Raw genomic sequence first — 24,345 nt, 5'->3', positions numbered from 1 at the left:
TGACTAAATGACAAGTGTATTGTAATGTTAAATCTATCTGGAGAATTGCCTAGCCGGTTAGAAGTGCTTGCTATTACTAAGTTAACTCGAAATGTATTAAGTGACAATCTGCCAATAATTTAAAAAGCGTAATTGTTGACCCTGAAAGTGATTTAAACTGCTTTGAATTATTTACATGTGAGCTACTGAAATTTGACCACAGAGAGAATATTATTTTTACATAAAGCAGCACGTATTTTCATATAATTTTGGTGTAGTGTTTTTCTTTTTGAGTGCTATTGCGTGAAGTTACCTTTGGGTGGTCTGCAACCTTTACACTGTGCCTCTAGATGTTAGTCTTGCCCTAGGCCAGGCTACCTAATTCCAACAATCATTATCTGCAAGCATGTTGCTCTCGCTCTCAAAAAAGAAATGCCAAGTACTCACTGAAGTATTGGAGTGAGCTTTGCTGTTAATCAAGTACCCACTTCACTGCAGCAGTAAGCCATGATCTGCAGCCCATCACCCGGATGAAGACCCCAGACAGAAGGCTCCTCTCCTGCCTTGTCCCAATGAGCAAGGTGCTGCACGGCTGGCTGCCACACAGCCCCAGAGAAGACTGCTGCGTGCCTCCTGGCGTCTTCCTCTTTTGGGTGAGTTCCCGCAGCTGCAGCAGGGCCAAATGTGACCCATTGCTGCTGCTGTGAACTTGGTGAGTGCTAATGCAGGTACAAAACAGGGGGACCATGAGCGCACTCATAGATAAAACGCAAACAGTGAATGAGGAAAGGGGGAACCCAGTAGAAGGATGCGACCCATGAGATGAGGCAGAGGCGACAACAGTAAAGGCCCCTGGAGCACAAACTCTTGCCCTTGTGATTCTGGTATTTATGCATATTGAGTGTATAGTGAAATTCTTTGTTTTTTGTGAATCAAGGTACTTGTCTTTCCTACAAAGAAAACTACTAGGCTGAACATTCATCTTATGGCGCTGCTATAGGGATGGTGTTTATTAGTGGGTCTTAGTAACCACCACACTAACCTCCTGGAGAAGCTTGTGACTGCTCAACCTTTCCTACTATTAAGAGTTAATTGTGGAAAGGTTGTTCTTGGTTTGCAGCCATAGTAGGGTAAGCACTGGGACAGCAGTGGTAAAAGGCCTCAACCCCCACGGTTGTGGCCCAGTAGCCTTTGATGCTTTGTAGCCTCCTGAATAGGTTCTGACAGCGGGCATCTGACTGCAGCCAGAAATTGAGCTCATGTGTTGTCTTTGTTGGTTCACACCTAGACTAGAATTATCCATTTGAACTCTGTGATTATCTGTGCTTTGATTTTTTCAGGTAGGGAACCTCATAGTTTTCCATCTGGAGTGGGAAAGTACTCATTGTTGGTTTTCTTCCGGTAAGTAGGTATTAAGCGTGGTGCCTATATGGAGAGTAAGTTCCAATGTAGGGAGTATTTTGTGGTTTTTGCTTGAATGGATTTTAGTTGTTTGCTATGTATAGCTCGGTTTGTGCTACTCAGTAGTTTGAAGGATGATCTGCTTGCAATTGTGAGCCAGTGTAGAGCCACAAGGACCAGAGAGATGTGGGTTCTAATATTTACATCTAGAAGTAGTCTTGCTGATGAGTTTTATATTCTTTGTAGCCTTTTGATAGTTGACAGTGGAATGCTTTGCTTAAGTCCATTATGATAGTCTAATTTTGAAAGGACGAATGATGATGTTGATTGTACCTTTTTGATGAAATCTAAGATGTGGAAAGATGCATTTAAGTTCTTTCTTTAAATATTTGGAAAGTTGATTGAGACATCCTGTTCAGTTGCTTATTGACTGAACATGTAGAGTCAAAGAAGATAACATAATTTCTCATGTCTTTAGTTATTTTTGGTGGTGGTCCTAATTCATCTGGTCAGAACGATGGAGGGTCATGATTTATCCATTCACCTAGGTCAGTATTTCAGTTTTTGAAATTCAGCTTGGTGATTCCACTGCAGCGGACGCAAACATAGCACAGAGCATTTCCACAACGAAAGACTGGGAAAATTTAACAGAACTCAAGAGGAACAGAATCAGGACTATTCTACACGGGACGATATTAAAGCAATATTTGAGCAACAACATGGCACCAAAGGGGCTACTAGTTTCCAATGCGCCTCGCATCTTCCTTGAAGATGAACTATTCCGAAAAGACTGGGCAGCCATAGCGTGGCACTGCACGCATGACTGGATAGTATTGATCCTAAAAACAGCCCTAAGACTCTCAGAGAAAATCCAGGTAGAGATCCAGGTGACAGAAGGCAATATGAAAACTATCATTACAGGTTTCAAGAAGAAGCTTGATGAGCTGAACAAAGAGATGACAGATTACAAAGAAAACTTGACACAACAGAAAGTGCAGAAGTTCCAGAAAGACTTGAAAAGATTCTCAATGACTAAAGCATACCCATACTCTGATCCAGAGTTCGTACCACCATCTAAAGGAGAAGACAATTCTGATGCCTCCAGCAATGCATCAAGTAATACATCTAACTCCAGTGGGAACTCAAGTGGAGGAAATACCAAACAGAGAGGGAGAGGACGTGGCAGAGGGCAAGGATATTGGCCACCTTTTAATCCAATGCCAATACAAGGGCCTCCCGACCCTTACTACCACCCACAAAGTATTCCAATGTATGGATGGCAACCACCCTTCCAGCAACCATTTTTTCAACCCAACCCCTACACACCACCTTTTTTGTACTGGGGCGGAAGAGGACGGGGAAGAAGAAAAAACCAGAATCGGGGTGGACAGGTACACTGGGCACCGGAAGACCCGAGTGCGAACCAGAACAGGCCCAAACCTCAACAAGCAGGACCGAGCAATCGGAGAACCTAATAACAAACCTCTCCACTAGACCCCTGAGCGTAGACGAAGGATCAGCCTTGAATAAAGGCTTAGGGTTTGTACCTACAGCGAATCTAGACAAATTTAGACTTCACTGTGAACTCTCATCATTCTTCCGGAAATTGAGACTAAAAGCATTCTTTGAGAAAAGATCGAACACAGAGGAGAACCTGGATATTAATGAAACAGGACTAAGGAACAGATCCACCTTTACCCCACCACCACATCTGATTCCTGTGGAAATTTCCACCTTTGAACAAGCTGTGTTCAACGATGTAGAAAATACGAATCATAAGAAACCGTTCATGAACCTGACAAACCAAGAGCGGATCGCCCTTGAAAATTTGCGAAACTGTGACACCATTATCATTAAGCCTGCAGATAAAGGCGGAGGCATTGTCGTGCAAGATCGCACAGCTTATCAAACTGAATGTCTCCGACTCTTAGCAGACCACAACAGCTACCACAGATTACCAATGGACCCAACAGAAGACTTGAGAAGTGAGATAAAATCACTAGTGGAGTACGGTGAAACTGAGGGATTCATTTCAAAACAGGAGGCAGATTTCCTTTGTAAAAGTGAGGGGAGAATCCCCTACTTTTATACACTCCCTAAAATACATAAAAACAAGACACCACCCCCTGGCAGGCCAATTGTCTCTGGACTGGGGTCGGTTCTGGAACCACTCTCTCAATTCTGCGACGTGTTCTTCAAAACTATGGTGCAAAAAACTAGCACGTACCTCCAAGGCACCAAAAGTCTACTACAAATCCTAGATCAACTCACCGTGGACAATGACACCATCCTGGTGAGTTTTGACATTGAGAGTTTGTACACCAGCATCCCCCAGGATGCCACGCTGGAGGTACTAGAAAGAGCGCTAGAAAAAGAAGAGTGGACTTCCAGAACCCCTAGACAATTCATCCTGGAATGTGCCAGACTGGCACTCAAAAGAAATTATTTTGAGTTCGAAGACCAGATATTCCTACAGACGGGGGGCACATCCATGGGCAGTTCATTTGCGCCGAGCATAGCGGGATTGTATGTGTATGATTTTGAAGAAAAATACATTCTCAGTGATACCAACCCCTATAGTTCCAATATTCTATTATGGCGTAGGTACATTGACGATGTGCTGACCATATGGAGAGGCACCGAAGAATCCCTGACTTCTTTCTTCAACTGGATGAATACCTGTGATGACCATCTAAGGTTCACCTATGAAAAAAACAGAGACACATTGGTCTTCTTAGACGTAACAATTACAAAAAAGGAAGGCAAATTGACTACTGTCACCCATTACAAGCCAACATCTAAAAATAACCTACTACGATTTGAAAGCTTCCACCCCAGACCCTTACGTGAAAATTTACCCTATGGGCAATACCTACGGGTCCGCAGGAATTGTAGCGAGTTGGAAGACTATAAAAAAACAAGCCCAGGATCTCACTCAAAAATTGCATAACCGGGGATATCCTAACAGAATTCTCCAAAAAAGCCAAAAGCAAGCGCGCAATCAACCGCATGCAGCGCTATTGGAACAAACAAACAAAACAGTGGGAGAAATTCCCTTGACCTGTGTTACTACATATAACACCATATCCAATGATGTCTCCAGAATAATAAAGAAACACTGGAACATTCTGAATACAGGCAATTTGAGATGGGAGAAACCCCTTTTCTCATTTAAGAGGGCACGGAGCATAAAAGATGCAGTCGTCAATACAAGACCCATAAAGGTGTCCCCAGAAAAAGAAACACAAACAAACCTATGGGGTCTACCAAAGGTGACAGGCCACTACAAATGTGGAAGTTGCAGCGTTTGCCCGTACACCAAGAATACCAAAACATTACAATTGGAACCGAATAAGATCTGGACAATCAGAGGGCAGACAAATTGCAATAGTGAAAATGTCATCTATAGACTAACAGGCCCTTGTGACCTACATTACGTAGGAATGACGAGTAGGAAGATCAAGCTATGCATCTGAGAGCACAGAAGCACTATTGGATGCAAAAAGACTAATACAAAACTTACTGAACATTTTTTGTCCGTTGGACATACCCCAGATGACCTTCAATGGACAGTCATTGAACAGTCAAACCAGGAGCTAACCTGACCCAACGTCTTTTCGAAAAAGAACAGAGGTGGGTCTACAGACTTTCCACCCACAAGTCCGGTTTGAACGATCATATACCGTGGAATAGCGTGATGACATAAGTGTGGTTCCCATTTATTATACCAAGCAGCTATTCTCCTCTGATTCATCAGCTAATAGTGTAGAACCAACCCCTGTGGTTCCAATATCTTTTTCTGTCCTCTGTTTTCTAAAAATCTCCCCTCGGATAATGAGAGCCAGCACGGTAGATTCCCATAACATTATCCTTTTATGTTAAAAAACATAAAGCAAGTACAATCTCCATAGTAATGAGAATAGGCTTCAAACAATTGGCACTCGTGAGAGAATAGTCTTTCTATCCTTTCCATTCGAATGATCCGATTGGCCCGTAACGAACCACGTGCCAAGACCACGTGACGAGGCCACGCCCAACCAAGAAATGCAATCTGTTTACTTTACCGGTACCGCACGGATACTCCGGTCATTCCTCGGGGCACGTCCAGCTGTAACCAAGTAGGTTTTCCGCTTGATGATCAGAAGTTGCAAGTAAGTACTTTCGGGCTGACCTGAACGCGGATACTTTCTACCGTACGATCCCGCAGGTTGTACAAAAGTGCCCGACCCGGGCAGCTCACAGCTTAGACTTTGCATCTGTTCTTTATTATTTCACAGGAGACGGACTCTTGCCGTCTTGGAAACGCGGGTGCCCATGAAGCGGTAGTGCCTCCTCTAAGCGTAAGCAAAAAACAAAAACAAAAACAAATCGCTTTCATGATTCATGGCAGCGACGTCACGATTGCTCACCAACCTCTGCAGCCGTCCACATCGCAGCACGATATAGATCACTCTCCCATATTACGGCCCCTTTGTTTTCGCACGATATTCCCAGACGCCAAAACCAGTTCGACACCTCATTTTTGGCGCTGGTCCTTTATTGAAAGGCACAGTCCGGCATTTATCACTGTAGTACTGTTGCGCGACCGCAATAGACCCTACTGTTTGATTTGTAATGCTGGCATGACCCCATATATTGATCATACGATTGGGGAAAAAGACCAATAACATATGTGTTAAATGTTGTTCATTTGTTTTGTCTACCCTGGTATGTGACCCCCTTCCTGTCTTTTTGTCCTCCTGTTTTTTTACAGGTTTTTTTCCCGATTAAGGAAAAACGCAAATTTTTACACGAGACCGCAATTCGCGGTCTCCTATTTGAACTAGGGCAGGACGCGCCTTAGCGTATGCGGAGCACTCAGTTCAAAAATATCACGGTCCTGACGAAAACCCTTGAATGGATTTTTGGGTTGAAACATGTAGACCTTTTTAATCAATAGTTTTGTAGATTTCACATTTCACATAGCACACTTTTGCTATTTTTAATCCTCAATACTACTTATGACACCAAAGCCTACCTAATTAGGCACAGGTGCCACATTATAACTTTTAATAAGGGTTCAAGCACTCAAGAATAAAATACTTGAAGTGAGTAGTGTTGGCCCTTTTTAATACACTTTTTTGATAGTTAGGCACACATAAAAGAAAAATATTAACCAGCTCCACTGTAGTCAGGTGTCGCAGCACACCCTATAGGCACTCGGCCTATGGGGTGGAACCCCGATGATGAAGCACGTCACCAACCAGGTTGGTGAGTGAGGGGGTCTTCTATAAGGATATGCATTATCCAGTAACAGGTTGGGGCATATTGTGCTGACTAGAGTACTCTAGCCTAGAACCAGAGAAACGTTTCTCTACCTACGAGGGGATACTCCTCTACTGTTTTTGTATATTTTTGGTAGTGGTCCTAATTCATCTGGTCAGAACGATAGAGGGTCATGATTTATCCATTCACCCAGGTCAGTATTTCAGTTTTTGAAATTCAGCTTGGTGATTCCACTGCATCAATTGATTTATGGCTATGAAGGAGATGTTACATTTTTTTGTTACTGGGGGGTTCCAGATTGAAAAAATCTGTTTTCATAGTTGTACTATATGAGTTTGAAACTGTTGATAAGATTTAGTATTGGGTTCATAAGTGCGTTAAAAAGTAGTGAGGTGATAGATTTGTGTTTAACTCCCATGTTTATTTTGTAAGGAGTTAGAGAAAGCCTGTGTCCTATCCATGTAGGATCTCTTATTTAGATAAGAGGGCTTCTAATTGAGAGTGATGCTGTCTAGACTGATTTTTTTTTTATTCAAATACTTAATGTGTCGGGTTTTACTGTTTCAAAAGCTGCTGAAATGTCCAGGAGTAGTAACAGCGCTACACCATTTTTGTCAGCTCTGTTTAAGTAGGTCCTCCCACATTGCAAACATTGCAGATTGCATCCCTCTTCCTGGTCAGAATCGTGTTTGCTAGCCTGAGAGTAGTTTGTTTCTTCTGTGAATTCTGAGATCTGGCGAAAGGCTGTACTCCTTTCGCTAAGGCAAGGTACATTGGAGATTGATCTCAAGCTGTTGATGTCTTAGCGGCTCCAAGTTGTCCTTCTTAAGAAATGGGTGTATGTATGCCTTCTTTAATATATCTAGGAAAGTGTCTGTTTATATAGAGTTATTGTTAATATTTCTGGCTGGGATGGATGAAGATGTTGATCAAATATTCTTATTGAAATGTAGCCAACTGGGCTGCTAGCTCCAAGTAGGGCTTCACATTCTGTCATTTCGTGAAGACTGATCTAGATTATTTGTTGTGATTGCTTGACTGTATAATGGAGAACACTTGTTTCTCTTGGTTGTTATATAAGAATCGGGGGTGTATGCTTTGTGTAGATAAATCATAATGCTTAGCCAGTTTATTGTGGAGGTTTTGTGTAAGTGGGGAGGCGGATTTGATGGTTCTCTGGATTGTGATATTCTTTTTAAATTTTATGGAGTTCCTTTGCTGAGCATTTGGCATTATCGATCCTGCTTGAGTAGTCGATTTTTTTTTTTCTCACAACCGTGTTTATTAGATGTTTAAGCAGATCATATGTACAGTTCTCCATAATCAGGAGGACACTGTCAGTGGTCAACATACAACAGAATGCATGAATCAGCCTAAACGTTCAGCTGGCCCCCCCCGCACCTCCACCCCCGGCCAACAACCCCAAAATCCCCCACTACCCACCCCTTATCCCACCCTAACCCGGTGCACGTGATCACTATCAGCTGCAGTATACAGTTTAAAGCAAAATAGGCATCCTGGAGCCACCTAGGCCCCGAGGTCTCTACTGGTAGGCAGTTCATCATCCATGTCAACGGGAGGCTCCAAGGTCAGCTCCCTGTAGTCCGCCCACCGCTTCCAGATCTTATAATGTTTTCGGGGGCAGCCCCTGGCCTCAAACACTGGCAATTCCAACCCCATGAGGAAATCCAAGCCCGCCCTCCAGGCGCCAAGTGGGGGGGCACGGTCACTCTTCCATGCCCTTGCCAAATCCCGCTTAGCCACAACTAGGCCCAGCAGAAGGAGGTGACGCTTATAAATGTTACCACCCACTTGATCCAGGATATGTAGAAGACCCAGTCTGGGCGTACGAGGAAGATCCCACCCCAGCACCTCTGACAAGCAGTTCCACACTCCATTCCAGAACCGGGTCAGGCCCACACACGACCACACAGTATGTACCAGTGTGCCTCTCTCAGTCCCACAGCGCAGGCATTCTGGGGTAGCAATAAGGCCAGCCTTCCACAGTCTCTCTCAGGTGTAATAGGCCCTATGCAGGTATTTGAACTGTATAAACCGGAGTCTCACAGCTATTGCAGCCCCACGGGGGGACTCCAGAGCCTCCCTCCAGTCATCTTCATCCAAAGGACCAACATCCACCTCCCAGGAGGCCTTCAACGACAGGAGGGAAGAGGAGCAATGAGTGACCAGCGTTTGGTAAATTTTGGAAACTTTTTTATCCCCCAGGTCTCCCATGAAAAGCTTAGCTTCCACGGGGCTAAACTCCGGAAGTCGGTCCAGCCCCACCAGACTCGTTGCAAGAGCATGACGAAGCTGTAGGTATTTAAAAAATTGGGTCTTGGGCATGTCAAATTCGGCACTGAGAGCTTGAAAGGATTTGAGGGTATTGCCAGTAAGAACATGGCCAAGTGACGAGATCCCTATGGAGTCCCAGCCACCAAACCCCCGCAACGAGGCCAGCGCAGGGAGCTGTCCGTTGTTCCAAAGTGGAGTTTCCGCCGTCAGCCGACCCCACCAGCCCATTCGGCGCAGCACCTGTCTCCAAATCATGAAGACTACCTGAGTAGCCTGCGGCAGTTTTTTTCGCTGCCCAGCCGAATACAACAGTGTATGAAGCGTGGCGTCCCCCATCAGAAGATGTTCTAGGGCGTATGCCGGATCGCTATGTCCACCGTACCACCACTCGTTCAGAACCAACAAGTGGGAGGCTTGATAGTAGGATAGAATGTCCGACGTTGCGAGACCTCCACAGTATGTGGACAAGAAACAAGTCCGCAGCGCCACTCTGGAAGCACCCCCAGCCCATAAAAAACGACCCAGCACTGAATTTACTCGACGGAACCATTGCGGGTCGACCCTGTGTGGATGGTTTTGCAGTTGGTACAAGAGTCTAGGAAGTGCGACCATCTTGAAAATTGCGGACCTGCCATAAATGTTAAGAGGCATGCGCGACCAAGTTTTGACGTCCGATTGAACCTTGTCCCATACCGGCTGTATGTTGCGCTCCCATGCAATTGCAGCAGACTCAGACAGGAAAACTCCCAGATATTTTAGACCACCGACCGCCACTTGTAGAGCCGAGGCCCAAGAGAATGCCTCGGGCTTTCCCCCCAGTACCCAAAGAGTCGATTTGCGCGGGTTGAGGAAGAGTCCCGAAACTTCTCCAAAGATGTGCATAATTTCCAAGATTCGAGGGCCCGAGCGATTAAGGTCAGTCATAAAGAAAAGAACATCATCCGCGTACAGCGCGATCCTGTCCGAAAGTCCCGCTCCCCACACAAAGCCACGAAGCTGCGCATCAATGCGCACCCACGCGGCCAGTGGTTCCATTACCAATGCAAAGAGGTAAGGGGATAGGGGGCACCCCTGCCGGGTCCCCCTAGCAACCGGGAATCTCTCCGAAATGGCTCCTGAAATACGCACCGAGGCGGTGATGTCTGTGTATAACAGCCTGACGTACAAGACAAAAACCGGACCCAGGTTGAGACGCGGCAAAAGGGCGAAGAGGTAAGTCCAGCTGACGGAGTCGAAGCCCTGTCAATGTCCGCCAGTAGTAGCGCCGCCTGTTTTCCAGTCGCTCCCATCGTGTCTACCGCCACCTGCGCCCGTCTGATATTGTGTCTTGTCGCTCTACCCGGCATAAAGCCCGCTTGATCCGGGTGGACCAAGTCCACTATATACGGGAGGAGGCGATTCGCCAACGCTTTGGCCAACAATTTGGCTTCAAAGTTGATTTGAGATATTGGGCGATATGACTCGTGTCTGTCGGGAGGCCTGCCCGGTTTCTGGAAGACTACGATTTCAGCCTGACGCCAGTCCGCCGGTAAGCTTCCACGTTCCCGCGCTGCCTCCAAAGCCCGCCGATAGTGCGGTCCCAGCTGCAAGTGGAATTTCTTGTAGAATTCACTGGGGAATCCGCTCGGTCCGGGCGCCTTACCAGTGTTGAGTTGTTCCAGTGCATCACCCAGTTCCTCCGCCGTCAAGGGAAGGTCGAGGGCCGTTCTGGCTTCATCCGATATCGCACGGGGGGAAGGTCAGCTATGAACTTGTCAATCGCCTCTGGTGGGAGACTGTCCCTAGGGGCGTATTGTACCGCATAGTAGCCAGCAAAGCTCGCCGCAAGGGCAGCAGGATCTGTCATGACAATCCCTTCTCCGTCCGTGAGGCCCGGTAGAGTAATCGGCTGTAGAGTTTGTTGACACAGCCTATGGAGCATGGTGCAGGACTTGTCGCCCCACTGGCAAACCCTGCTCCGTGTGGCGAGCCAGGCTTGTCGAGCTTCGTCTAGTAGGACCGAGGCGTAGGATTGCTGCGCCAGCAGGAGCAGTCTCAGCGCTACACCGTCACCGTCTTCCCGACACCGATTCTCTAATACTCCCACCCTAGCCGCCGCTGCCACTGTGGCCTCTCGGCGACTTCGACGGGCAGCAGCACACCAGGCTATATCCACGCCCCTCAATATGGGCTTCATGGCCTCCCAGACCGTCATACCATCCACTCCCTCTGTCAGGTTCTCCTGCCAGTAGTGGGCAATCGCTCCGCGCATGTGTGTTGTATAATCTGCCTGCTGGAGATGCCACGAGGACATCCGCCACCGGAATGGCTGGTGCGACGTGCGCAGTGCAATCCGTACTACGACCGGGGAGTGGTCAGACAGCCCCCGAGGCTGAATCTCGGCCTGCTTCACTCTGTCGAGAAAGGCCCCTGGTACAAACACACAGTCCAGCCGGGAAAAGGAGCCATGTACAGCAGACACATACGTGTACTCACGCGTCCTGACATGCAAATGTCTCCAGGCATCCACCCAGCCCAACCCATCAATCATCGCTTTCAAACGTGTAGGGGAGGTTGTCACCGCGGCCCCTTGCAGCCTCTTTCTGTCCAGGCACACATCCACCACATCGTTCCAGTCGCCACCTATCACAGCCAAGGAATCTGGGATCTCGGCCCACAATTCAAATAGGCGCTCTGCCAGGGACCATTGTAGAGGAGGGGGAGCATACACACTGCCAAACACCACTGGCTCCGCACCAATCATACCCTTAACAAACACATATCGACCTTGGGGATCGAGCCAATGACGCTCGTGGGTATATGACAGTCGTCGATGAATGAGGATGGCCACCCCCCTCGAGCCCCTGGAGAACCCTGCATGAAACACCTGGGTATATCCAAAACGTTGTAAACTCAGCACCTTCGTTCCCAACATATGTGTCTCCTGTAACAGCATGACATCCGCTGAGTCCCTCTTACCCCAGCGCAGCACTGCCCCACGCTTAATTTTGTCCAACATCCCCCTTACATTCCAACTTAAGATTCGCATAGAACCACTAGCGAGCGCTTTCTTCGGGAAATCACCCATAGTTTCGATGGGAAAGTCTCTGAAAGCCCCAGGACCCAGCCCAGGCGCCTAGTACCATGTATATCACTGCAGCAAAAATCACGTGCATCCCCGTCAAAACACCCCTTACCCCCCCATCCCTACCCACTAACACAACCCCCCCCAACTACCCAACGTCCGTCTAACCCCCCTCCCCCACACCTCCTGAAACACTGAAGTATCTGTCGCGGCATGGGGAGCTTCAGGCCCAAAACAGAGCGCCCAAAGCCACCCATACCAATGGATCCCACTACTCCCCCCAACTAACGGTACCTTCCCGTAGGGCCGCCCCCCTAACGTGAGAGGACTAGGCCGCCCATGGGCCAGTACCCCGAGCCCCATTGAACCACAACTGTCCCACAGCTCGAATGGAGCGAGGCAGTCAGACAACGCCTATATCGCCCCTCCTGTGTCAAGCCATGCTCCAGATCTCACCACACCAGATGCTAGTCACTCGATCGACGCAGCAACCACTCAGGGCCTCCCGTAAAGTCCAATGACGAAGAGTTGCCAGGGAAGCAAGAAAGAGGTCCCACGGCCTTCAATTCCCAGTCCCAGATTGAGCAGTGTCAGACTGTGCACCATCCAGAGGACCACCCCCGGATCGGGAGCGCCGCCGTGATCGAGATTTCCTGTGTCTTTTACCCCTGATGGAAGATTCGCCCCTCTCCTGTGACGACCCACGCGTTGATCCGGGGTTCAAGCCCGGTTGGGCGTTTGGCCGGAGCCTGGTCGTCTCATCAGTCCAGTCAAACACTGCCTCCGGGGTATCAAAGAAGTGGGTCTTGGATTGAAAGACGACTCGAAGACGAGCCGGGTACAGCAGCGAATATTGGATCTTCAGACCACGCAGTTTGGCCTTCGCATCCTGGAAGGAACGGCGCTGCTGCTGCACCAGCTTAGTATAGTCTGGGAAAATCATAATCCTGTGATTGTCAAACAGCAAAGTCTCCTTGGCCCTCGCTTCGCGGAGTATAGTGTCCCTGTCGTGGAAGTTGAGGATTTTAGCTATGACCGGACGTGGCCGTTCTCCCACCGGCGGTTTCTGCATCAGGGCTCTATGGGCGTGCTCCACCACAAAGCAGCGCGACAGGACGTCCGGGGGAAGCCAGCCCTCCAGCCAGCGCGTCAGGAACGCATCCATGGGCCCCTTCTCGCAGTCCTCCGGAAATCCCACGAAACGCAGATTGTTTCTGCGCGCACGCCCTTCTGCATCCTCGACGCGGAGTGCCAGCCCCTTTTGGATCCTGTCCATTTCTGCCACTTTCTTTTTCAGGGTATCTACATCATCCTCCACCCCTGTGATCCTGGTTTCGGTCTCTGTGATACGAGCAACGGCATTGCGGAGGTCCTGACGTAGTAGCATGACATCGGCTCCCACCGCACCAATCTTGGCATCAAGCATGTCCCTGGATTGTGTAATGGCTGCCATCAGGGCCGCGTTATCAGGTCCCGTGCCCTGGCCGCCCCCGGAGGCCCCGGAACCCCCACTGGGTCCAGTGAATTTGTCGATCGGTCCTTGCTTTGCGGATCCAGCGCCGCCCCCGCCTCTCGTCATGGTCAGCTGAAGGTGGGCGGACCGCTCCGTGCCCCCGGCAGGCCCTTCACCCACTGCAATCCAACAACAGAGTCCACTCGGGGGGCCCAAGGTAACCACAGTCAAGGCCTGGAGGCCGTCCCTAACGAGCACCCCCAGAGGCCAGGCACCCAGCTAGCAGGAGTTCTCGTCGTCACTCAGGGCTAAGGCCACTGCAAAGCTCCGGTCGGCAGGCCTCCGGCAGAATACGTCCACCCCAACCAGAGGTGCAAATATAGATCCGTCTCCTCACCTGCTCGGGGTCTCGAAGGTCCAGGTCCAGGCCAAGATCTGCAAACCAGGACGTGCACAGTAGGGCCCCGAATCACAGGGCAACCAAGCCACACCGGCCCTCTAGGCTCCCCCGGACCCCGCTCGGGTCCCAATGCAGCACATGCGGGGCAGGCTCCAGGCCCCTCCAGCTGAGTGGCGCAGACACCACACCACCCCCGGGGCCACAAGTCTCTTCACTGCGCTTCACAAGCAGGCACACTAGAGTGGGGGGGAGGAGGGGGGGGGCACTCACAATCCGTCGTGTACCATCGTCGGGCCGGCTCCCGGTCCTCACCAGGGCAGCAGGTGTGTCTCTCCAGGCTCGGATATGGGCCCCACCGGATAGCTCTATATATCTCCGATCCACCGTCCCAACTAGCACAGCTGTAACAGTCCCAGCACTCCGATCTTGATGCGGCACTCGACCCTCCCGCACCCCAGGCCGCACAGCGTCCGCTCCTCTGTCTGAGAGCCAATGAAGATGTTGCCGGGCGGGGATCGCCAACCTCAAGGCCCCGGCGTCTCCAGGGCCAGGCAGGCACTTGTCTGGCGGTAAAGGAAGCACGCCACTGGTCGCACGCCACCATAGAAGTCCAGCCCACGGGGCAGATGGGTCCCAGCCGTGAGCCGCCCCTCCGAGCACCTCTTGCACTTGTCTGGCGGTCTCTTCAGGCACGGCCACAGCCCCACCAACACCAGGGACGATCCGCGGCGTCTCGCCGCAATCCGGGCTCGGGCCAGTCCGGGGTCGCGAAACTCAAGGCCCCGGCTGCTCGGGGTCCACACAGGCCGCAGCAACTCTGCGTCGTCTAGGGGTCACCCCGGTGAGCAAGGCCGCTCCACAGGGCCCCACAGTGGCTCCTCCAACCTCCGGCGCTGCAGTCTCTGGCCAGGGAATCGCCCGACCGGCCCGACCATCGGCCGCCGGCCGCCGACTCCGAAAATCGAGGTCCCGGCTCCGCCTACAGACTCTAGGCCGCACCTCGTCGCAGACGATCCCGGCTCACCGGAGCGGCAGAAGAAGTGATTCGGCACACCGGGGAGATCTGGGTGCTGCCAGGAACCCTCGCCACACAGGTAGGACAGTTGGCGGGCTCGGGGGCCAGGATAAATAAGCGGATTATGACTGGGCTGGCGGGAGCTCTACGACGCTGCGACCGCCATCTTCGCCCGCCAAGCCACGCCCCCGAGTAGTCGATTTTTATGTCTCTTTTTATATGATTGGTACATTCTGGTGTGTATGTGTATGTGTAGGTGCAGTTGTCTTGAGGGTTCTTGGACTTGAGCCACCTGCATTGAAGTGTTGAGATTTGCTTTGCCCTTTTATCTGTTACAGCTCTTCCTGCATCCAAGGGGCCACCAACTTCTTTTTGCCTGGTTGAGAAGTTGTTTTTGGGATTAATGTCTCAGTGGTTGAGGACTTCGCATCCTAGGGTTTCAGTTTTACTCCAAAGGAGGTGGAAAGAGAAGTCAAACAACCAACGGCATGAGAGGAAAGACACCTACTTCTTTGGGTGGAGCAAAGTCCCCTCTATGTCCATTTAAAGAATTGGGGAAAATTGGAGAGAGCTGCGCTCACAAGCCAGACCCAAGAGTGATCTTTTGCATGAGGGTTTTGTATAGGCCTTGGTATACGAGACTTATTTTGTAACCGTAATCTAAAAAATGCAATGAGAAGGCATGAAAAAAAGGACATGTTGAAACATTATTTGAACAGTTTTCTAGAAGGCAGAAGATCGGTGTCTCTTGAAATCTCAAAACTAATCTCACCAAACATGCAATATACCAGATGTCATTGAGTTCAAACTGCAGAGAGCACATCAACTTGGGAAGCCTAACCCCAAAAGATACAGGTATGATTCTATTTTTCCTAGAATACACTGAACTCATGAAATTGGTTATCGTTGGACAAATTCTTCATCAAAAAAAGTCTAACAATGGGTAATACTACAACAAGAACAAAACAAACAATACATATAGTCACAGACATGCAGAACATTACAGTGATGATCTGGGATAATATCACAGACAGTACTTGTAGTTGCTGATAAGAAATGGAGGCCTCCAGGCGACACAGTGGCTCACACCATTATGCTCCAAGTTCTTAATCGACTACCATCCAATTTTATTACACTAAAACCTTGCCGCCTATACTACACGTACTTCGCGAGTTATAAGATGCAAAGGATTTTAGGAGGTTCAGACGCTCATTACCATACCGATTTATAAACAGTTTCTAAATGTGTCCATCCTACTGTCTTCCTGGTCAGGAAGAGTGGTGTGTGGTGACATGGGGTTTTGAGCCCATCTGTAGGTTACCATCACCACCACTGAATCTCCCATGGGGTTCCCAATGACACAACTGTTAGCATCATCCAGAGCCTCATTTTCTGTCTAAACAACAACCGCTGTGCAGGTGGCTGGCGTATTCATGATCTTTTTAGTCTCTTGCTACATAAGGTCAGTGGCTGATCAAATTGCAAGATGGGTCTTTACAGTAACATATAAAGCAGTAATTTCTCATTTTTCTTGTTCTTTGCCTTTGCAGGAGGGCCCATCTACTTTTTCAGTGTGTTTTTGCTTGCTTGTCTGCTCCCAGTTATGTCTCCCTAAACCGACAGATTATCTGGACACAGCACAATACTTTACATATGTTACGCATATGTGTTGCCCTTAACATAAGTGTTTAGAACCAGGAGCATTCCAGAAGTCCCTTACAGTATTATTGGATATGTTTTATTTCTAGGTACTTTAATCTTACAATTTTAATTGATCAAGGCAACTCCTACAGGTTTAAGGTTCATTAAGAGTTGCTTGGTAAGTGTGATGTCATGCTTTGTGTATTTGTAAAGCGCACTATCCCCTGAGAGGGTATCCTGGCACTGAGCAAGGGTGTGTGCCTAGCCCTGACTATGGTGGAATCAATAACATCGGGTGTGTGGAATTACCACCACCAGATCATTGACATGCCTAATGACGCACTAGATGTCAAAGGTAAGTCGAAAACTACTATTGTCTAGTCTAGACTATGCATGAATGAAGACTATAGAAACAGATATCTCATGAGATGACACCAATTTCCGGGTTTCAACATAAATTGCACACGTGTAACCTGCAACTTTTTTCAAGGGTATATTACACAGTGGTATATCAAGGGTAACAAGGACTCTAAAGCAAGCAAAGAAGGAAAATGGGGCGTGCATTCCCCGGCTTGGAAGCAAAAACAGCAATAATTGGGGTGAAAGGAACCCCTCAGAATGCGCTGCACCCGCACTTTGCTGACTACGCCAGTACGCCCCTTACACCTCATGAAATCCTTTTTAAATCGGCCCGACGACATAAATACTTGAATGGCATGTAAAAGATGGGCCACTTAAGATATCTAACCACGTAAAAAAAACTTACATCTGCTATGCCTCCTAAATGTGATGTGATCCAAGATGGCGACGCGCCTGCGGATGGCCTCCAGCTTCATCTCCCACCTGGGCTCCCACCTTCTCTCCTGGACTTTTTGACTTTTGTTCTGTCCTGACCGACACTTTGCTGCTATTTTCGTACAGTTTTCTCTGGACTCTAGCCCTCCTCCCATTCCCCCGTCCTTTAACCCTTCTCCCCGTGGATGATCCTCAAATGTCTCCTCCCTTCTCCGCTTCCCCTTCTCTCCATACCCTTGCATCCCTCCCACCCTCCCTTTGTGCTGTGACTGCATCCACGCTTATGGAACTCTGCTCTTTGACTTATTGTAATAACTCTAATCAATGGTATTTGCTTCAGACCTTGCACCATATACCATTCCTATGCGACCCTTAGAGTATATCCAGTCATATCCCTTCCCATGTATATAGAGATAACTCTAATGACTAGTCTCCTGTGTGATTGTTAGAGTATATCCATGTGTATCCCTTCCCTATGTATATAGGGATAACTCTAATCACTAGAACATGCAGTAGTCCGCTTTGCTCTCTACCATTCCTATGTGACTTTTAGAGTATATCCAGTCTTACCCCTTCCCTGTGTATATAGAGATAACTCTAATCACTAGTTTATGCAGGAGTCCGCTCTGCTCTCTACCATGCCTATGTGACTCTTAGAGTATATCCATGTGTATCCCCTCCCTAAGTAGATAGAGATTTCACTAGTATATGCCTAGAGTTTATCGATTTGTATCTCCTCCTTGTGTGACTTTATCTCTTGTACATTTGAATTTTTTTCTGTTTGTACCTTTTTGTAACGCATGCAAACCTAAGTCCGTACGTTTTCAACTGGTTCTTATGTAAGTCAAAAATTTGCCAATTCTTTTTGTACCGTCAGTCCTTATGTTTGAAACTGGGTCCTATGTAAAGCGCTCTGACGCCTTCGGGTAAAGTTCGCGCTATATAAAATCGCATAAATAAATAATAAAATAAAAGAGCTCCCGCGCGCTTCATTCTGCTGATATTTCTGCCTCAGACACAACACGCGGTTCTTCCTGAAAGGGTGCCCCTGCTCTGAAACCAAACCCTGGAAATACCGCACTCCGCTTGGAAGCCCAGTGAAAGAAGAAAAGCATGCGCCAAGAAAGATTAGTAAATCTCTCAACGGCCACGCCTGGACGTTAAGTACAAACGGGGCCTTTCTTATAATGTGGTGCCTCCTCATTCATCAATATTAAAGGCACCTTCGAAGCACCTGACCAAACACAAGTACGGAGCTGAAAGAGGAACGGACTTGAGTTCCGCGGGCCACGCAGATAGCCCCGGTGGCTTCTGATAATGTCATTTGAGGGTTTATTTAACTTGGCTATTACAAGGTTCGGAAAAGAGCCGTACAAATTCAAACAAGGTTATGTTAAATAATGTTTTCAAGAAACTGAAATGAATATATTGAATAACCAAATAATTCCACATAAGGTAGGCTCTGGGTGATGAGCCGACGCCAAGGCTCGAACCTGGTTCCCCAGCTCCAAAGTTGGCAGCTCTAGCCGTGAGGCCACATCCTTTTGAGAGACAGTAACAGGAGGTGTAGCAGTGGTAAAATTGTGAGCTCCTGGGAACTATCAATCGTAATGGAAACCCATGTGTAAAGGTCCTCCAGATAAACACGTTTTCTTGCTAAACACAAATATCTTGTTAATAAAAGTAGACACATTTAAAGAAAATAGAGCCTAAAAACACATTACGGTGTCGCTGGAATGTGATGGAAATGGTTTTATACAAGCCTGGATGTGCACAGATCTCTGTACTCGCAGCCATCTCCAACAGTACACAAAATGTGCCAATCCCACGTGGTGGCAGATGGGTTTACCGAATGAGCACAGCCATTTTAATTAGCCCGTCTGAAGATATTTATTCACAATGGTGGACGTTCTCAATAAAATGTCATTGACCAGAATCAGTCGTTCTGGCTTCCAGCCGTGGAAGCTGGCTAGCAGATCTCTGCTTCAATTTCCCACTTCACTAAGCCGGAAACCGGTTAAAGTGGCTCCAAAAATCTCTTCCTCACTGCCTGCCGCAGTTTGAAAACTGCAGTATAGATGCTTCCATAGCTAGGATTACGAGAGCGTGTCCTGCCATCTCTGACAGCAAATCGTTTCAGAAGGAGCCTTTGGAGACTACGTTTATTTTCAAAGGCAACTCAACTGATTGCTCATATTGGAGGAGTCCTTTTGTTTGCAGGCATTTTTGTCAGGGACAGCAAAGCCTGTGCCACGATCAGCTGGCAGCAATACATGCACTAGAAATAAACATGTTAGTGCGTGTATCGTTGCCAGTTGATTGCACGAGCGTGGCACGGGCTTTGCTGTCACTAATGCTGCTTGTTTAAAATGGTGATGGTGACCGGCAGCGCTTTCCACCAGTTACATTATACAATGACAGTTTAATATTTTTTGTAGACACTGGTAGATTAATCGGCTGGTCTGTGAAAGAAATGTCCTGAGCTGCCGATTAATCTCCCCGTGTCTACAAAAAATATGAAACCGTCATTGTGTAACGTAACTGGTGCTCGTAGAATCGCCCCGCGCTGAGGGGTGAAGGAGTTGAAGGAGGGGTGGGGGAATCGTGACAGGACCCAGATATTTCTACCACGCCAGATGGACTATTTTGCTTGTCAATGCTTTCTTCCATTCCGCTTTATACATGCCCTATAAAGTAAGCGAAATGCAATTAATAAAACTATTAAACAAGTAGCTAAATAAAATTCACAATGCAGTAAGTATACACCGGTCACTTGAAGGGGTCAAATACTGCTGACAGCATTGTTTCCCCACGTGTCGTCACCGTGAACCAAAACATGCCTGGCAAACTCGGATTAGAGAGGAGTAATCGAAAGTAGAAACGACCTGAAACAGAGCCATTCACATGGCCTCCTCTGCACACTCCCATACCCTCTTTGAGATCATAGATGGCCCCGCCCCTTCTTTTGTGTCATTGTGCCTAGTATATCCTGTGCCTCAGACACTGCGCGCCGCCGCGCTATGGGGGGCCCTGTCGATGAGCGGAAGCTGAAACTAGCGACACTGGTGAGTGAGCGACCCCCCTGGCATACTTTTCATCTTGCTCTCTAGTAACGCGACTAGGCGGTACCCGGGCAACAACAGCTCCAGGGCAACAGCTGCTCCAGTTCTGGACGCAACACAGATCACTAGTGCAGGGCAGTGACTCAAGTACGTGGATCAAAAGAAAAGCGCGATTTAGTGCATGGGGGACCGTGAACTTTTTTGCCTCGAGGCACTATTCATTCTGTGAAAGTAAAATAAATGAAAACCGCTTCTTTCGAAACGCACTTTTGGGACAGGGCATCCCGGTTTCGAAGCAGCTGTTCCGCAGTGTACACCAGACTGGTTCAAAGATGCCTTCTTTAGTAGCAGCTGCTATTTACTACGAAGCAGGGCCACCAGCGCTATACATAATGTTTATTGCAGTTTGAATTGTTTGTGATATAGCTTTCACACCATCAGATTTGTTGATTCGTACTACTGTAGATGACAGGGTTGTTAATGACTCAATTCTGCAGTAGGTTTCGAAGTGTGTCTCTATCTTTCCTGTCCACGGTCGGGGAGAGTGTTTAAGAGTGACAATCGATTCAAGACATATATCTTTTTTTCCAATAAAAAAATTACAGAAATAAAAAAAATCTGTACACTGCAGGCTGGTCACAGACACGATCATTAAGTACCGAAGTTACCAGATGCACGAAAATATTGTGAATTAGGCTTAGCGCTAGTAAGTGGTGGAGCTGATCGGGACGTGGGGGCCATGCCACCTAGCTCTTCTTGTCCTGCTGTACCCGAGGGAAGGCACGTCATAGATCCTGTTTCCTGGTCCGGGTTTTTCTTTGGGACGCTGTTTTGGCAACTGTGTATTCTCTAAAGTGCAAACATATTACGGGCCCAGTCTGGAAGACAAGTGCTTCGGAGGTTGAGCCATAATTTATAAAACAGGCTTTGGCCGCACGGCAGCAAAGCCACGCGGCAGTGAAAGTGGGAGCAGGGGGAGGGGGCATGGGCGATTTCCTTTCGGGAGCGTGCCACCATATGGCGCCACCATATGTCGCTGCGCTCATGGGCGTCCGCAGAAAATTTTCCAGAGGGGGGGCCAAAATGTTAACATCATCACCATCCTCCGACATGATGTGTGCCAGGTGGGGCACAAGAAACACTGGGGCGCAGGAGGAGGCATGGGGAGCAGGAAGCAGGCCGCATATGATCTCCTACACCATAGGGTTGTTGTGCCACAGCCATCTTCATTTGTGGCACCCCAAAATCCATACCTGCCCTGGTCCCTAAAATTACGCCCTAGAACCCTGTTAGACGGGGACCCTGAGGGTCGGCCGGATACCGAGGGAGAGATCCCCGAGGGGGACCGTCTCCGGCGATCGTACAGACAAGTTACCTCCCTCCCCACAAACAGGCACCACACCAAGTCGAGTTCAAGGCTTTATATAAGGTTCTTAAGGCAAGGATATCAGCGATACAGGAGATCTTGGACCCGGGGGTCCTCTCACTTCTAGTCTCTGTAGGGAAAGGGGGTAGCGGGACAGTCTTGGTACCGGATCGGTACAGGTAGTGGTAACAGGCGAGCTCACAATCCTCGAGCTCGAGTGTCTGTGGATCGGGCCGCGGCAGCGCCAGCAGGCCAAGGTGATAGTCTCTTAAAGCAGAGGGCCGCGGCAGCGCCAGCAGGCCAAGACGATGGTTTCACGAGGCAGGGGCCGCGGCAGCGCCAGCAGGCCAAGACGATGGTTTCACGAGGCAGGGGCCGCGGCAGCGCCAGCAGGCCAAGACGATGGTTTCACGAGGCAGAGGGCCGCGGCAGCGCCAGCAGGCCAGGACGATGGTTTCACGAGGCAGAGGGCCGCGGCAGCGCCAGCAGGCCAAGACGATGGTTTCACGAGGCAGAGGGCCGCGGCAGCGCCAGCAGGCCAAGACGATGGTTTCACGAGGCAGAGGGCCGCGGCAGCGCCAGCAGGCCAAGTCACGGATGAGTTCTTCTCGGGTCTCTCGACTCCAGGATACAACTGGTTTCCTGGTCTGGTCCTGCCCCAGTTATAGGTCTGGTCCCCTTTGATGTCCGGACCCTCGCGCCTGGGGGGCCGGGAGGTCCGGGATGAGGGAGTCCAGACACCCAGCATGGGGGTGGAGCCAGCGCCCAGGCGGCCGGGGGTGATCGACACCTGGCGGAGGAGAGCCGTTGACGATTCCTTTCTCCCATTGACTCGCCAAGTGGTCACTCTGCCTCCCGGGGGGAGGTTGGTGCCTCGATGTCGGGCCCGGCCGGGCCCAGGGTGAGGGTCGAGTTGAGGCCACGCGGCCTCGTGCTGTAGTGGCCCAAGATGGCGGCTGGGCCGAGGCCGTGGTGTGGATGGTGACCCGGGCCAGCTGGGTTCGGAGCTGGTGTCTTGTGGGTGAGGAATTGCAGTGTACTTCGGGTGGTCGTCGGGGACTCTGGCTGGGGGATGCAGGTGGAGCCAGGGTCCAGGTCCCATTGCGGGGAGGGGGCAGCCCGACCATGCGGCCTGTCCAACATGCGTCCCCCCCAGCTGAAGGCGGGGAGAGTCAGCCATCTTCCTGGGGACTCTCCTCGCTGAGGCGGAAAAAGCGTGACAGGCCGTCGGCGTTGGCGTGGTCCTGGCCTGGACGATGTTCCACCGTGAAGTCCATCCCCTGCAGGGAGATGGACCAGCGCAACAGCTTCGGGTTCTCCCCCCGCATTTGCATCAGCCATTGCAGGGGTCGGTGGTCTGTTTGCACCCGGAAGTGGGTGCCGAAGAGGTATGGCCGGAGCTTCTTGAGTGCCCAGACTACGGCGAAGGCTTCCCTCTCAATGGTGCTCCAGCGCTGTTCTCGGGGCAAGAGGCGTCTGCTGATGAAGACCACCGGATGGTCGACCCCTTCGGCGTTGAGTTGGGAGAGGACGGCCCCCACACCATGATCGGAGGCGTCCGTTTGCACAAGGAATTCCCGGCTGTAGTCGGGAGCCTGGAGCACGGGGGCCGTGCACATGGCGGTCTTTAGCTTCTCGAAGGCTGATTGGCAGTCCGGGGTCCAGTTGACGGTTTTGGGGCTCTTTTTGGAGGTGAGCTCTGTGAGGGGCCCCACGATGCTGCCATAGTCCTTCACGAACCGCCGGTAGTATCCGGTGAGCCCCAGGAAGGCCCGGACCTCCGTTTGGCTCGTCGGGGGTTGCCAGGCCTGGATGGCAGCAATCTTGAGTTGGAGAGGGGCCACCAGCCCGCTTCCCACTTGGTGTCCCAGGTAGGTCACGGACCCTTGGCCAACTTGGCACTTGCTGGCCTTGATGGTGAGCCCTGCTTGCTGGAGGGCGTGTAGAACCTCCCGCAGGTGGCGGAGGTGGTCGGTCCACTGGTGGCTGTACACAGCAATGTCGTCCAGGTAGGCGGCGCTGAAGTCTTCCAGGCCCGCCAGTACCTGGTTTACCAGCCGTTGGAACGTTGCCGGGGCGTTTTTCATGCCGAAGGGCATGACTTTAAAGTGGTAGTGCCCGTCTGGGGTAGAGAAGGCGGATCGTTCTTGGGCCCTAGGGGTGAGGCCGATCTGCCAGTAGCCCGCTGTTAGGTCGAAGATGCTCAGGTAGCGGGCGGCCCCCATCCGGTCAATTAGCTCATCTGCCCGGGGGATGGGATGAGCGTCGGTCCGGGTAACTGCATTCAGCCCTCGATAGTCCACGCAGAACCGGAGCTCAGGGGCAACGCCCGGGGCAGCTGCCTTGGGAACCAGGACGACTGGGCTCGCCCAGGGACTGTCTGAGGGTTCGATCACTCCTAGGGTCAGCATCTTGGACACCTCGGTCTGGATGCAGGCTCGTACCCGGTCTGGTACGCGGTATGCCCGGTGTCGAATAGGAGGGCTGTCCCCGGTGTCCACATCGTGGAGGCACCAGGGGGTGACTCCGGGGGTGAGGGAGAACAGGGAGGCGAACTGCCTCAGGAGCGTTTGGCAGTCTTGGCGTTGCTCCGGGGACAGGGCCTCGGA

At 50.0% G+C, this 24,345-nt stretch overlaps 1 protein-coding gene across 2 annotated transcripts in view; it reads left to right on the top strand.

The window, feature by feature from the left end:
* Positions 1–24,345, top strand: part of MAN1B1 (mannosidase alpha class 1B member 1) — a 373,555-nt gene that overhangs the window by 17,925 nt on the left and 331,285 nt on the right. The window contains exon 1 of one of the 2 annotated variants that reach the window (XM_078642045.1): positions 20,296–20,373. The exons of the other annotated variant lie outside the window; for it this stretch is intronic. Coding sequence (XP_078498171.1) covers positions 20,329–20,373 — 45 coding nt within the window. The 5' untranslated portion in view covers positions 20,296–20,328. Of the gene's footprint in view, positions 1–20,295; positions 20,374–24,345 lie in introns of those variants that run through there. 2 annotated transcript variants of the gene reach the window in all.

Source organism: Lissotriton helveticus, chromosome 5_1, assembly GCF_964261635.1.
Source record: "Lissotriton helveticus chromosome 5_1, aLisHel1.1, whole genome shotgun sequence".
Classification (NCBI taxonomy): Eukaryota; Metazoa; Chordata; class Amphibia; order Caudata; family Salamandridae; genus Lissotriton; species Lissotriton helveticus.
The sequence above is the reverse complement of the archived record's forward strand: the minus strand, read 5'-3'. Positions and strand labels throughout refer to the sequence as shown.